Source organism: Leptosomus discolor, chromosome Z (assembly GCF_034619465.1).
Source record: "Leptosomus discolor isolate bLepDis1 chromosome Z, bLepDis1.hap2, whole genome shotgun sequence".
In the NCBI taxonomy this organism is placed as follows: Eukaryota; Metazoa; Chordata; class Aves; order Leptosomiformes; family Leptosomidae; genus Leptosomus; species Leptosomus discolor.
Window position 1 is genome coordinate 67,706,172 of NC_141419.1, and position 16,574 is coordinate 67,722,745.

The window sequence follows — 16,574 nt, forward strand, 5'->3', positions numbered from 1 at the left end:
CTCTGCCTTTGTAGAACTTAGTGAAGTCTTTTTTCACCCATTTCTTCAGCCTGTCAAGATCCCTCTGCCTGACAGCCCTGCACTCCAGTTGACCACCACTCTCTACTCCAGTTTGATACATTAACAGTGAACAAGGATCAGGGATTTTGCTCTATTCTGGGAGGTTCTGGGGTTTTTTACTGTGGGAGATTTCCATCTGTTCCCTTTTCTGGGTGGAGGTGCATGTTAAAGGCAAAAATTATTATGATGTCAACTGTCTTTTTTTTTTTTTTTTCCCCTGTTCTTTACAGATATCTAACAGCTTCCAACAGAATTTGTCTTCAGGGCAAACATGAAACCAAAACCCAGTTTATTCCACAAGATGGATGCATTCTGGATGTTTCCACTGCCATGTTCACTGCAGCTTTTTAAGAGAAGTAATCTCTTTCATGGAGGAAGGCAGCATCATATTCTGGACAAAGAATATTCAAACCACAGATCTATACTTTTACCAACATTTCATGTAAAATTATTGGGAAGAAGAGATTTGGAAAAGACTGAAATAAGATTCCCAACATATTTTAAGAGCAAGAAATACTGAATTACTCAAGGAATGAGCTTACAACTAGCAATAGTTTAATAAACAAGGTAAGAAACATGTGACTAGGACCCTGAGTCCATAAGCCAGACTCTGCTACAGGATTGTTTTTCAGGATGCAGTTTTTCAGGTGCATTATGCCCAAGGACCCCAAGCCCCAGTTGCTGCTGGATCACAGTGGGGATCCTCATCAGGGTAGAACACGGGCACTGAACGTTTATAATAATACTGAAGCCGTGAAAGCAGTTTTTCCACCACATGAGGATATTTTTCAGACAAATCATTTTTCTCTTCAGGATCATGGACAATATCAAATAGCCAAAGTCTCTTTGTTGGTGGATCAGGTGATTGAATCTTTGACTCATTGAACAAAGATGGTGGAGGGAACCAATGACTGCAGCCTGCAGAAACAGGAACAGACCAAGGGTTAATTCTCAGATACAGAGAAGCAGTGTGGAGATGCAGAGTTATACTGTAATCGACGAATTCACTAGGTCTCTTGACAAGTCACTGGCCAGTGACCGTTGCTGCATTCCTTAACTTTAGCCCAGCAGCAGAGATGCTTTAGTCCAGGGCTATGTATACAGGAGTCCTATTTATTCAAAAAAGCTGCACCATTGGGATTCAAACTTCCATGTCACTTAATCTCATGTAAATTAATTTCATGGACTGTCTTCTTGGAGTTGATGATCCTTATGGGTCCCTTCCAACTTGAGATATTCTGTGATTCTATGATAGCTTCTCAACTACTGTGAAAGTAATGTGTAGACAAAATATTTGCAAAATGAAAGAATATGTTGTTTGGATTTTAGAAGTGCCTCTTCTAGATTTTTGCATGTGATCAAAAACCCGAGAAGTTAGCAGAATAACTAAAAGAAATGAAAATACATTAAACAGAATTAAACTGTGTTTAGAGTGGGTGGGAGATATGACATACTATACAAAAAAGGAGTTAGTTCATTACCTGGATATCCAGTTAGTAACTTCCATTTTCCACGCCGGATTGCTGCATGCATGGATATATTGAAAAGTGTATCATCCCATGGAGAAGAATTGCTCTTCGGTAAAGATGTCCTGTTGTCAATGCCAAGACCTTAATGAAACAGTAAACTAAGTTAGGTACATTGCATATGCATGAAATAATTTTTTGAACTATGTTGGAAAATAAAGCAGTATCATCCATTTATTTTTATGTATTGGATAAAGAACTTGTCATATACATGTACAAAGATCTGTGCTACGATTCACTGGATGTATTTAACTCAGAACATGGACTGCACCCCTAAAAGTTACCAGTGGAAAATGTCACACCTGAGTCTGGATAACTGAACTCATTTTGTATACAGATATTATAGGTGTATCTCATACATCTAAATTAAGAATGTTCATGATTGGAATTGCTAAATTTGCTCATACAAGTGCCTGTGTCTTTCGCCAGTTAGGAATATAAGATTGAAAGATCTTCTGAATCAATGCTACTACTGTTAATTTTCTTTGGTCACTCCAGGGACGAAGTCCCAGGTCCTGACTTGTATCCACACGCAGAGAGCTGTCTTTCTGGACTGAGCTGGCTACATTCACACAGATCCACATCTGGCCAGTGAGGTACTTCTACGGCATGACACAGCGTGAAGCATGTTTTCATGCTGTCTTTGGTAGAGTCACATATGATGTAGTCCCATATCCAGATACTGCAGAAAACTCTAAAGTGTCAACTATGTGCAAATTCCCTCTTGAAACAAAACCTGAAGCTCCTTACAGGAGGGAGCTCCGAAAAAAATTAACATGCTTACACCAGGGATGATCAGGAGACCAGTTTTTTACTGAAATGAGGAGAGAGCAGACAGACACTCCAGGAGCACCCAGGCCATCTTGTGTATCAGCTTTCATAAACAAGATAGGATTTTAAGACATAAAATCTAAGAGTTTTATATTAACTGTATTAGCTGATACTTGTTCACTAAAAGACTACTAGAAGGCAACTCTATAATCAGACTAGAAACAAGGCATCAGGAGGTGGAGAGAAACCAATGTGGATTTTCTAGCACCTTTCAAGAAATTACTTTCAACAAGTTTAGGGAATTTGAAGGACTCAGCTGACACATTTTTGCCAATGAATGAAAAAGAATCCATGAGATGTACAATGATCATGTGAGATCCAAAATGAGAAGTAATGCTAAAGGTTTCTAAAAAAGAGTAAATTGTGTACATCACCAGTGGGGCAAATATACATCTGATAGAAGACAGCAGCAGAAAGTTTGGAAAGGAAATGCTGGACACAATTTATCCATTTTTTTATGAAGGTCCTGCTAAGTTTCTATTTTGCTACTGGGCTTCATGCTTTGAATCAGTTTTTTTTTTTGTTTTTTGTTTTTGTTTTTTTTAACAAGCACTATTTCTGCATACCCAGGTTCCCTTTTTAAGTCAAACTTGTATAATGTTTGCAGATAAATAATGCTACAAAAGGGGACTACTTGTTTAGAGTACGCATACAGGGATTGGGGAAGACTCAGCTCATCTTGGATACTGAAGAACTGAGGCTGGTGCTAAAAAAACCCAAACCCCTAAAAAACCAAGGAAAACTTCATAAATAACCCCAGAACAACTTATTCTGGAAGATAAATCCCCACACAGCCATGTGATGTCCGTAGCAGATACGAAACAGTGTAAAGATCAGTATTGGTTACTTTTCAACATCATTATATTATGTATTATTCTCTCATACCGCTTGCTACTGGGAATATTCATGTTTGGCATGTGCACAATGAAAGACATTCAGCAGATGAAAAAACATAACCACGTTTTTTAAACGTTATGTCTCAAAATTACAATATTAAGGTTGGTCTAAAGGAAAAATTATGTGAGTCGGCATTTCTAATTTTAAGGGCTAGTGAAGAATATGCTTCTGATTGCTGAGCTACAGTATGTGAAGTCATAGTATTACACAAGACTAATTAAAATGAGCCAAACAAACAGCATGAAAGATTGTATTTTTAGATATACTTTACAAAATATCCTTAGAATGCCATGCATGAGACTTAAAATAAGATTCAAGAAGATAGAATAATTTTTAAAAATCCCTTATTTGGTCCAGGTAACAAAATCAAACTCCTAAAGTAGGAAGTGCTTTTACCAGAGATTGTAGTTGAAGTTGTTTGATGAAATAATATCTTTCCGCAAAATTTCTTGAAGAGATAAATTCCCTCATCTTGAGCTATTATAAACAGAACTCTGTCAGTCATGTTAATTCAACCGTTGCAAGCACTTGTCTTGTGCCAAAGAAATATACTGTCCATTATTCAGACAAGTGCATTACTTCCCAGGCAGTACAGGTCAACTTTAATCAGACATAGCAGCCATGGAAAACAGACTGGTGCTTGTCTAAATGCTCTCTACACAGGATATTTATAGGACTGCCAGTTTATTACATTATATAGGCAACAAACACAGAATTAAGATAAATAAAAATATTGCTATGAGTTCTTTTCTTCTCATAATACAACTTTCACCTGAAACTCAGATGTTCCTCCCCCTGCGTTTACCTGACTTTCTCCTTTTTAGCCCAGCTGTTAAGTTTCTGCATCTGTGTCATTCTTCAGCTTCTGCTAGCATGGGTGAAATACAAAATGCCTGGGCAGTCTCCTCCATTGCTGTATGAATCTTACAGGCAATCCTTTTCCAATCTGGTAGACTAAAGAAGTCACACTCTTTTTGTTTCCTTTGCAGGATAAAATGTTCATTCCCATAGCATCTAAGCAGTTTTCCCTCTGCATCTGTTCTAGATTATTGGGGGCTTTTTCTTTTTTTTTTTTTTTTTTTTTTCCATTATGGTTGGCCAGGCAGTAACAACAGCCCCATGGACTAACTCAGCAGTCAGGAGGACAAATGCCTTTTATTGATCTGTGTAGTCAAGTCTTCCTTCACATGCCCGCATGCTCTCTTTATACAGACTTATATATAAAAAATGTGATGCTTTTGCTCACGCAAAGCAGCTAGATATTTTGTTTTTCTGCCGATCACCAGTGTATCAGTGGCTAATGAAATACCAAAGCTTTGTTTTTATCTTAAAAGAAAAATCCCACAGCCTTTACCATTAATTTTCTTACGTTCAAACAGAAGCCACTGTTTCCTGAAGGCCAACTTCAGAGCCTCACCAGCTGCTATATTTCTTTTTAAGTAGTCTCTTGGGAAATGATACAACTTTTATTAGTTAAGAAAGCAGTGAAATTTCATTCAGATAGTTATTTTCAAATATTTAATGCTACAATGAATTGATCTATATATTTCAGTGTTTTGTTTGGAGTTGTAGGTCACCAAAAAGTATAGCTTTTATGCCTCTATAGAAAACAAAAGTCCTTCAGAAAATATTGCACTTGGAAAGTGACTTTAGAGTTTATATCATATTTTAAGACCATCCTTAGTCTTATGGCTTCAGGATCATATTTTAAAAGGAACTGAGGTGGCCAACTCTTACTTCCCGCAGAAGCAGTTTATTATCTAAATAATTTAAAAGCCTGGCCCTTTGCCCCTTATGAAAACTTCAGCTTAGTTCTTTTATTTCCATGATCATACATTGTCTCTATAAACAGATACATATTGCAAATTAGGATGAAAAAATCTAAATAATTTTCAATAGCTAATTTGTATCTTCAAGAGACCTGATTTTTCAGAAAGCTGATGTCATCAACTCTGAAAAACCTATGCAAGGTGCTCAGAACACATCAGTCAAAAATGTTAGCTGCACTTGCAAAAATAATTGCCATTTTAATAACTGAATATTCCACAGCATGCTCTTCAGGCAGGATGCTGAAAAATTTAATACTGGATAAGTATATAAATAGCATCCTGAATGATGACCAAAGAATACCTGGGACTTTCCTAAATAGTGAACAATATTTCAATGCATTAAGCCTTGCTAATGCAGAAACATAAGTACAACAAAAGGGAAAGTAATGAACATGGGGGGAAAAAAAGCCAATCCTCACTGTGTGTACCAAAAGAATGTACTCTGAACAAGCTATCAGTATTTAGGGAAGAGTTTGCACAGTTGTAATGAACAGGTAACGTCCAGCAGCAGCCATGAAAAGCAAACCAAATATTAGAAGTGGTGTGGCAAAGAATGGGACATTAGGCCACCACCTAGGTCCTTGTTGTGCCTCACATGTGCGGTTTTGGTCCCCATGTTACAAAAAACTGTACAAGGTACAAAGAGATGTGACAAGGAAGATTAAAGCTATGGAACAGCTTTTGTGTGAAGAATGACTAAATAAATTGGACTATTCATCCTCAAAGACAGGCAACTGATGAGGGACATGACAGAGGTCTATGAAATTGTGTAGCCATGACAAGCTGAATAAGGAAAAACGGGTCTTTCCTAATAGGGACATCAAATAAATTATGAAGGTGCATATTCAAAACAAATAACAGTATATACTTCCTTATCACAAACCAAACTCAAGCATGAAATTCCTTTCCATGGGATGCTGTGGATGCCTGAAGTTTATGGAGGCTGAGTGATAAAAAGGGTTCACAAAGTGGAAGAAAAATCCATCAAGGATTCTTATCCAAAATCATAACCTAAAGATTAGTAGCTCCATTAGCTGCACGCTGCGCAGGGCACACAGGAGAAGTATATTTATGTACTTACCCTCATACACTCCTTCCTACACAACTCCTACTCTTGGAAACAGAAAAATGTGCTAGAGAAATTTTTGGCCTGATCATACACAAGACATGTTATTAAATTATTTTCAGTTCAGGACAAGCCAAATATTTTGTTTACAACAGAAAACACTTTGTCAAAGCAGATTTATGCAACCCCTTTTATTATACTAATCTCTGTATGTACTGAACTGAAAGGGTGAAAATGTTGACAAAAGATAAGTATAGAATCATAGAATCATAGAGTATCTCAAGTTGGAAGGGACTCATAAGGATCATCAAGTCCAGGAGCTCGCAGAAGTACCTAAAACTAAACCATATGACTAAGAGCGTCGTCCAGATGCTCCTTGAACTCTCACAGACTTGGTGCCGTGACCCCTTCCCTGGGAAGCCTGTCCCAGTGACCAGCCACCATGAAGAACCTTTTCCTAACGCCCACCTGAACTTCCCTGATGCAGCTTCATGCCGTCTCCTCGTGTCCTTTTGCTGGTCACCAGAGAGGACATCAGCACCTCCCCCTCCACTGCTCCCTGAGAGGAAGCAGTAGGCTGCCATGAGGTCACCTCTCAGCCTTCTCTTTTCCAAGCTGAGCCAACCAAGTGACCTCAGCCGCTCCTCCTTGACATTGAGGCCTTTCACCATCTTGGTCACCCTCTTCTACAAGTATATATGGTTCAGATTCAGGTTTAACTGCAGTTTTACAAATACTTAAACACCATGAGTCATTTCTAGCATGCCCTCTGGTTTACTTTCAGTGCTATTCTTAAAACGAGAGATAGTATAAAGAAATTAGAATATTAATGTGTACCAGCAATGGCTTCCAATGTACAGATCAGTCTGTATCAGTGCAGACACATCAGTTATTTGCTTATAGCTTGTTTTCCACTTATACCAGAATATAAATCAAGAGTAAAACAATTGAAATAACAGATTCACACCAGAGTATACTACTGTGATTGAGATCAGAATCTGATATCTACATTATGTCCTGTTTTAGTCATACAATTTTAAATTCACAAAAGACCCTAATATTCACAGAAACGTAAACATGACAGGTTTTGCCATACTGACTAAGTTATTGATATATTCAGTCCAGCAGTGTGTCCCAAGAAGTAATTAATAATTGATGATTCAAGGTAAAAGGGAGAAGATAAAGCAAAACTGCTTACTTTGCCCAGGAATCTGTTCTTTCACTTCACTTTCTAAGCATAAGGAAGATCATAAAAAATGCTGCAATGTGCTTAGCCCTGTTTCTTAGCTCCTAGCCTTTCAAAAGCAGCTCTTCTGACCTCATTCAGTATCCCATGTGTACTCCTGATTTAATACCTCATTTAGGTTAGGTAGGTAGCTCTTCCAAAGAAAAAACCCTGTCTTTCTATGTAGGTACAATAGCCTTCTGCTTAACTCATCAGTTCACCTATCCAACTGGGCAATGATTTCTGGGAGTAGAAAATAGGAAGAAACATTTCTTCACATTTCTTCCTTAGTGATCCATGTATGCTTGAGAATCAATCATCTATTCCTTGGCTCGTACAATCCTAGTTACCTAGCAGAAACTTGTGTAAAATAAAAAAATACTCATTTATCGGACCTCCATGAAAAAGACAAAAATCTCTGAAAATCCATTTATTTTCTGTTTAACTCAGTACCTTTTACATTCTCCTACTACTGCTGTACACCAAAATAACTTTGTTACCCTTTGATGCCTGCAATGCTACATGGTAACAAAACAAAACAAAAAAAACCAAAAACCCCCACAACCAAAAAACCAAAGGCTGATTGAGTTTTACTACATTTTACAGCTTTAGATGTCTTACCAGAAGCTTTCTACTTCTCTTCCTGTATGGGGTCTATAAATGCAACTTCTTTATTTTTCTAAGTCTCATGATGTTCCTGACAGGTTTTACTGATAATCTCTGAAATACTTAATATTCGGTCAAGAGCAAATACTAAAAAAAAAAAAACCAAAACAAAACCAACATTTTCCTACTGCAAGTAAAATAAAAAATTAGCAAAGACAACAATAAAAAGCCACTGCAACACAGTACTTGGCAGGTAGGCTGGAAAGTTCAGATCTGTCAGCATCTTGGTAAATATTTCCTATGATTTCTTTCAATCTTTTGCTTTGTACTTTGCAAAGGAAATATTTCAAATACCATATAACCATAACTTCTAAAAAAAAAAAAAAAGATAATCAACACCCATATTGTGTAAATTTGTGAGACTAAAAAAAGGTACAATCTGAACTTTTTTTAAAGAAAGGCTCTTTCTTTAGATCACCCTAAAAGATAAATTTGTGTAAATTTTTAATTAAATGTAATAAATTTCTTAAGCATATATTCATTTAACCTTCGCTGTCTAATTTTTAATGATAAGAAGGAAGAAGATACACTGCAAATTTTCAGTTGAGATTTTAAAAAGTGAATATATAGAATACATATTCTGTACCTATATATGTATGATGCTTGCACAGATCTAATAAGCATAGATCAATTACTCATTTCTCTAGCTCTCTTTCTTTCTTTCAATGAGACCAACTCAAGCAATTGGTAGAAACCTAAAATGTGGAGATATAAATAGAAAGTACATCTAAAAATAAAATATTCTGCCTTCAGTCTATGATTAAGATGATGAAAATGATCCATGTTGAGAAGTTTTCTTGGCTGGTAAGAGATCAAAGAGCACACAGTTCTTTCTAACATGCCATTTAGTGAGGTTTCAACCACAAAATTTAAAGGGTCCAAACCAACATTGCTTGAAGAACTCTGTATTTCTGTACTCTGTGGTCTACAATACTAGTGTGCAGTGAGGCAATGTTGGATACTGCAAAGCATTTTTGGAAAAAGGCAAAAGAACATTAATTTATTATCTATTTGGGAGACAGAACCCTGCCCAAAGAACTACTCTAAACAGCGTAAGTGTGTGTCAGATTGACTAAGTCTCTACAATTTTCCAACGTCCTATACAGTAAAAAACCCCATTCTTTTATAAGCAGCTGCATATAATCAGTGCCCTTTATAGGCAACAGAAGCAAATGAAGCTTCTACCTTTGCTTCTTCATCTGCAAAACAAGGCTGTTGGAAGCCATCTACCTTCTGCAGTATATTTCTCAAAGGAAAAAGTGTAAAATATCAGCATTGTCTATAGTTAAACTTCTGTTTATGATAATATAATGTAGCAGCAGATTCAGCCATGTGACAGGTAAAATATAATCACAAAAAACTGCAAACTTAATTTAAATCTGCTTGATGGAAAAGACTGAAAAACATGCATTAAGAATATCCACAAAACCCAGGGTGAATCGAGATTTTTAGATGGCTCACACTTTCCACTGCAAATTAGAAACACATCTGAAACAATAAACAGGTGTTACTGCTTTGCAGGTGTAAAGTACATTTAAGAGCTTTCAGCCAAAGCAGGAGTAATACTAACATTTCCCATAACACAAGTGTGTGGGCATATTACACTACCTGGGTGTCTAAATAGTTTGATACCTTGCAGTTCACAATGTATACTGCACAAAAGTAATCCCTAGATATATTCTTATTAGTAACTGAAAATTATTTCCGTGGTTCTCAAGAATTCTATTTCAGCATAAATTTTGTCTGGTTATGCAACACCCCCTATCACTTACTTGGTTACTCCACTCCAATATTCAAATAATACGCACTGGGATCCTTGTAGAACAAAAGTTTACCTCTTGTACCACATGGCCATCTAGGCCAAGAAAATAAGCAACCATGGCACAAGATGAAAGATCCTCACATGGACAGAAAAGCTTCTAATAAAACAGGAAACAAAAGATTTGATTTCACACTGGAAAGGCCATCATTGGATTCCTAAAGGAATTTATGCTTGGACCCATACTGTTGAACATACTCCAAATGACCCGGAAAAGGGACTGAACAGTGAGGTTACAAAGTCTTTGGATGATGATAAGTTATTTAAAGCTGACTGTAATGAACAACAGAAGGCCCTGAAGAGACTGGGTGAGTAGGTATTAAAACAGGTAATGATATTTAACATAGATACAGGTAGTGATGCATGTGTGAAATAATAATCCTAAATTCGGATATAAAATGATGGCGTGCATTGTCACCCATAACTGTCGAAGAGTAAAACCTTGGAATCATGACAGACTGAGCTGATGCTTTTTCAGAATTACGTCACCACTGGTCAAAATAAAACCTGAGTGCAAGGACTTATTAGAAAAGGACTCGTGAACAAAGCAAAAAGCTTTATGCAACTGGAAAACTGTAGTTCTTGTCTTCCCATCTCAAGAAGAATACAATATGACTGCAAAGATTCAGAAACGAGTTACAAAGTTGAGTGACATGCAAGCCCTCGTGAATGAAAATCCTCTGCTAGATGTACATTCTGCTTAATTAAATTTGTGTGTTCTGTGGAACTCCAGGGACAAAGTTGCTTCCATCCCCTGCATGACCAAAGGAAGGTTCTTCCCCTCTTGTATGCTGTTTAGCCAAATGCAATCAAATAATCAAAACCGTATTGTTTTAATTGACAGGGGACATACCAATATAACACACAGACCAAACAGTTTGAATGCTTACTACTCAGACCTCATGAAGTATTTGAATGAAACCACATCATCTTGGTAGTTGTTAATATATTCAGCGCGACTACAGTCTCTACCTGACCTGACTAGACATCAAGTAAACGCTGAATGGCACTACTACACAGCACCTATCCACAGTGAGAAAAAAAAAAAATCAAACAAGCTGAAACACTGGATAAAACATACATTCTTTACCCAGGAAATTCACCATCTGCTTTTGCCAGTAGCAGTCAGGTTCCAACTGGACTAGACTACATTCTCTGACGTAATATAATCTTGTCTACATCCTCAAATTCAATTACGTGCCATTTTTCTTCAATCACCAATGTTTCGTGGAAAACCTCCATGTTATTCTATCGCTTTGTAAGATCTTCTTTTAATAGCATCCCAGCTTGTGGCTATGTGAACAGCTAGAACATCTCTCTGAGCTGCTGGGCCCCTGCCATCCTCACTCCTGTGTGATAAAAGAGATTTCATTTTGTCAGTAGACACCACATAAGCCACAACTGACACTAAGAGAGCACTGCAATGAAGTTCTGCTTGGTTGCAAAGCCTCTTGGGAGGATTATTGGGAGCATTCGTGTTTTCAGACATATCCCTGCTAATGGGGGCTGGAGACACACACAGAGGGCTATAGCTGTAAAAAGAGGCACCCATCATGGGATTCTTTCAGTTATGCCCTCGGAACAAGGAACATAGCCATAACAAGGTTGCATCACATAGTAAGAAGGTAAGAAACTACTGATCTACAGAAACTAGTGCTTGCAGTGAAGCAGCTTTAGGGAAGGAAGTGGCACTCATGCTTATGTCCTAAAATAATACTGCATTTAAAATAATTCAACCTTACACATACAGATTGTCAACTCACTGAAGACTGACACTCCAGGATGACAGGTTTCAAAATGCAGTGTCACGTGGCAATGACAAGTCTCAAGGGGATAAATGAGAGGGTCAATTTTATTTTATTTCTTTAATTCTGCTGAGATTATACTCAAAAACATGAGTGATTAAAAAAAGTTTCTTTATTTCATAAAAATGTTTTTATTACAGAGGAGGGAAGAATTCTGTACGTCACTGAGTAGAATTCTGCTTAACAGTCGAACCAAACACTGAGAAAAAACCACTCAGGCTACTTCCACTAGAACTTAAAAGCAACAAACAATAACCGGTATTATTTTCACAGTAAGGTAATGCATTGCCTCCCTGCCTCTTCTGATCTGATTAGTAGTCTGTAAAAACCACAGAGGAGATCCCCTCTGGGACTTGTGAGCCAAAATCCACTTATATACGAAATGCAAACAGAAAGAGAGTATCTTCTAGCATGTTCATTATCATCTTTAAAATCAACGCACTATTTTAATCATCCAAGAAATCCCTGTTGTATTCACCAGCTTCTGTATATTGTCAGAAAAAATGGTTATGGTATCATTCTCCTACTGCTTCCATCAAAATAAATCAAAGATTTTGCACATCACAGCTTCTGTTCTAATGTAAATCATTTGACTCTATTATCAGGATTTAAAACATTTATTTATATGATGCCCATTAAATAGAAAAGAAAGAAAATTCAAGCAGATAAAAAAAATCACAGGTGATTACTTTTCTATCAATAGACACTGCAGACTCCTTTGAATCACCTCAGCCTGGTTTTGTGCTACAATACCAAAAGCAGAGGTAAAAAAAATCACAGACTTTCTTAAATATTATTGAACTTAACATAAAAATTACCCTCATGAAAGCAGTCTTCAACCTCCTAGAAATCTCACCACATGCATACACAAAAAACCTGCATGACTGGCACTGACCCTTACTAATGCTCAACTGTGGAACAGCGGGAGGTCTGTTCGGGCTTGAAAAAACCCACACTGAAACGAAGGGGAACCTTTCCACTAATTCCAGTGGGCTCTGGTTCAGACTGGTTAAGCATCAGCAGTAACAAACAATGAATTTACACCCTATTAACATCTCTTAATCAAGCAAACGAAGCTATATTCCCCTATCCATACAGTTCAGTAGACACTGTGTGTTTTCCACAAAACCTTTATATGAAAGACTTCCTCATTTGTATTCACAACAATCATTTCTGGCAACAGCACATACCATCAACCACCCCCGCAAATTATCCCAAAGTTAAAGCAATTCTGAAATCAAACCAAAACAAAAGTGTCAATACACAATCTCACAATTATCAGAAGAAAAAGCTTAAGAAAATAAATTTTTTAAAAAAATGAGTAACAGTACGCAATCTCATGAATGTTACCCAAAATTGAGTCTTATGGATGAGCAGAGCAAACCAAATTCCAGAGTCAATTTCCCTGCTGCAAAATCCATGTCACTAAGCTCAGAACTTAGGATCTAGAAAGTGCTTACTTAAATGTATCACTCGATCTTCCCTGCAGCACTTGAAACAGTGGAATAAAGGCAGACTTCAGGTAATAGGCACCCAAATACTCAATTCTTTATAGAAGCATGCAGCCAGAAAGGGAAACACAAAGTCAAGAAATGAACCATAACTTCACTGCAGTAAAACTCAGGAAGCCACCCTATAACTTTTTTTTTTTTGTGGTCAGTGCTGCTTCCCACAACTACATCTTCTGAAAGCTCCTCTGATGGCATTTTTCCAACTGTCCAATAGTTTCCTCCCTAAAGGAGGAAATTCTCAGATCACACCAAAAGCCCTAGCCAACTGCATGCTATATAAATTACTGTTTATCCACTAAAGCAATTAGAAACAGATGCCAATTTGATGCTGAACTTACTTAATTTTCAGTAAACTAGAAATAAAAAAAGTCCGAGAACAATTAAATGTTTAACTTCTATATATTTTTAATAAAGAGAAAATGAAACTGAAAACTAAGTGTTAAATTCACATGAGGATGTACCCGACAAACTGAGAGGTTTTCTACACCTTCCAAAAAATCTAGCCCAACACCGGGGATATGTTTCTGGGCTTTGGGGACCCAAATTCATGCACTGACTTACCTTGGTTGTTACAAAGTGATCTACCATCTTTCAGGAGAGTTTTCTGCCCAACAGACTGTATGAAACTCTAGGATGTTTTCTCCATACTTTCCATTTCACATCATATAATACATACAATATTTTGAATGATAACACAGAAAACAAGCCTTTAATTTGGTGACGAGATATCTGGATGAGTTTGGGTAATTATGATTTCCACTCATACCAACTTTGTACATAAAAACTTTGAATTTATAAAAGAAAGTAAGCGAATCTAGTGGGTACACTATTTGGAACAGATTCTTAACTTTTTACTATCTTCTAAATTTTAATCCAACGACCTATGTGTTTTTCTAGCACCCATAGCTGCAATCTATTCTGTAAGCACAGGGTGGTTTTCATTTGCAAGCAGTCTGGTCTATTGTTTGATTAGCAGGCAGTCTACAAGTACATCTAAATCAGGGACTCCACATTACACCATAAAAACAAGAATGGTACATGATAAATCCAGATTTCTTTTGGTATTTCCCAGTTTGGAAGTACCTGCATCTGGGGAGAACAGACAGAAGGTGGCAGGAAGGTTTAATGTGGGAACATAAGAATATATAAATACCTTTCAGCATACACTGTTTCTAGTGAAGGCCATTTTAGCAACTGGAAAACTGTACTCTTCACATTGTTCAGCTGCACACATACTAAAAGTAGTAGGAAACTATGGACTGGGTCAGAAATGACACTGGATTTCCATTCTATTTTAATTTCTTTGCTTTATGTTTTTGGATTAAGCAGCCAACATGCTTTACTTTAACATGGGAATTTTCTTCCTCCTGAATATCAGGAAATGATATGTTGAACATGGTTCAAGTTTTTCATATATACAGTAAACCACAGTGGTTATAGCATTGAGAGCAGTGAAAGTACTACATTTTTCATTTCCAGTGATGAATATAAAATCAAGTCTCTTCCAAACACTCACTTGCCCATAACCAGAAAATGTTACATTGTGTTTCACATAGATGCATCAGAAATTGTGCAGATGGTACTATACTGGAAAATTATTTTTGGCATTTTATACAATGGAAACTTCATGACAAAAATTACCTTTTGCTAGACTTGAGTCTGTGAAGCAGCCTGTTGCTTAGTTTTCATCAACAAACGACAAGACGGAGCAAATTCCAGGAGGAGTTTTAAGAAATTCTCCCTATTGCTCTGGCAAAGTGCATACTGTCATCTTGGCATGAATGCAACTCATGTTCTTCTTGCAACTGATTCAGCTCTGGGATCCAGTGCACGCAAGACAGCCAACTGAGGTGTAATAAGTTCTGGCTAAAAGTGCCTCTCTCACCAGGGTCAGTTCAATCCTCTGCAAATTATTTTAAGGTCTTAATTGATAACTGACTAACTTCAGCAAATCCCAGTCAATGAGCGGTCAAAATGAAATTAGAGATATCTTCTAGAAAATGCAAGAAATTTGTAAAGCTTTCTGATTATAATGGATAATGCTATGTCTAGCCTATTCTTTTTTGGGATATATGACTTGAAGCAACTTCATTGTATTTTCCCTGAATTAACTCCTACTTCCACAACCAAAATTTTGGGAAGAGATGGAGAAGTGGGAAGAGATGGAGAAAGAGGCAGGAGAAAATTTTATGGATACTTATCATTACACCCACACTCACTATCATCCACAATAAAGCCAAAATTCAGAGCTTATTGCATGTCAGAAAATACATATATTGTAAAGTCTTGATCAACACTTGCTTTATTAGATTTGTAGCTGGTTTACATCCACTTCAAATTTAGTATTTCTGAAAGAAAAATCTACAGGGAAATACAGAAACAAAAAATCTTTGACTATGGGAAAAAGTTAAATATCAAAGTTTCAGTGTCTGACTTTAATAGATGAACAACACTCTGAGCTCAAGCAGAATATTTAGACTGTTTTAAGGAAAGTATATATAGAGTATCTTACTTGTGAACAGACTGGTTTTGCACAGACATTGCTCGTTGTACATTAACAAACCTATCATCAGTAGGTTATTCAGTGTTTCTTAGACTTTTCCCTTTGTCCACCAAAGACAAAAAGTCTCACAGAAATCAAAGCTAAAAGTTGGAGGGTAGCTTTGAATAGCACTGTCTAAGTAGCATTTTCCCTCTTCACAATAACAAACACCATCAATATGAGAAGTCCTCTGTGGTTGTTTCTAGGCCTACTGCAATGCTACGGACCACTGTAGTTACTGATTGTCTGTACTACAGGAGGCAGACAACTCTTCTCCCTAAGGGAGAAAAAATGTTCCTTATTTTTTGAAAAGGCTCAAGGTCACATGATGCACCTTCTTCCACCTATATTCTTACCTCTCACACAGATAAAGTCAATTAATTTTTGCTTTTCTTCTCAGTCTTTTAAAGCCAAATGTTTTCCTTCATGCTTATAATGAATAAAAGAAATAAAATATTCTACAGTGTTTCTAAATGATAGCTCAATAGCCATCAGAGGCCTTTTGAAAGTGATGACTGTCTGTTTCAGTTATATATATGTAACCTTTGCCTTTGCTCATCCTCACTTATAAGGTACATTTTTGAAGTTCCACATGTATTTGTAGGTCTGATGCCCTAATTAATGTGAGATTCCATGAACAGGAGCCAGAAGGAAGGACAAACTTGCTGTAATCACTTTGAAATGCAGATGGCTATGCGGGCTAACAAGGCCTTTGCATATATGTACTTTTAACTGCTTTCTCTTTTTTAACTGTGATGTATAGAGCAATTATTTCACCTCAACAAAGAAACTCTGGA

At 36.9% G+C, this 16,574-nt stretch overlaps 1 protein-coding gene across 1 annotated transcript in view; it reads right to left on the bottom strand.

Moving 5' to 3' along the window:
- Positions 1–695: 695 nt before the first annotated feature.
- ARSB (arylsulfatase B) overlaps positions 696–16,574 on the bottom strand; it is a 63,813-nt gene continuing 47,934 nt past the window's right edge. Inside the window, exons 7-8 of the mRNA XM_086479438.1 lie at positions 1,542–1,670; positions 696–978 (exon numbers count right to left, since the gene is read on the bottom strand). Of these exons, the coding sequence (XP_086335564.1) occupies positions 713–978; positions 1,542–1,670 (395 nt within the window). The 3' untranslated portion in view covers positions 696–712. The remainder of the gene's footprint in view (positions 979–1,541; positions 1,671–16,574) is intronic.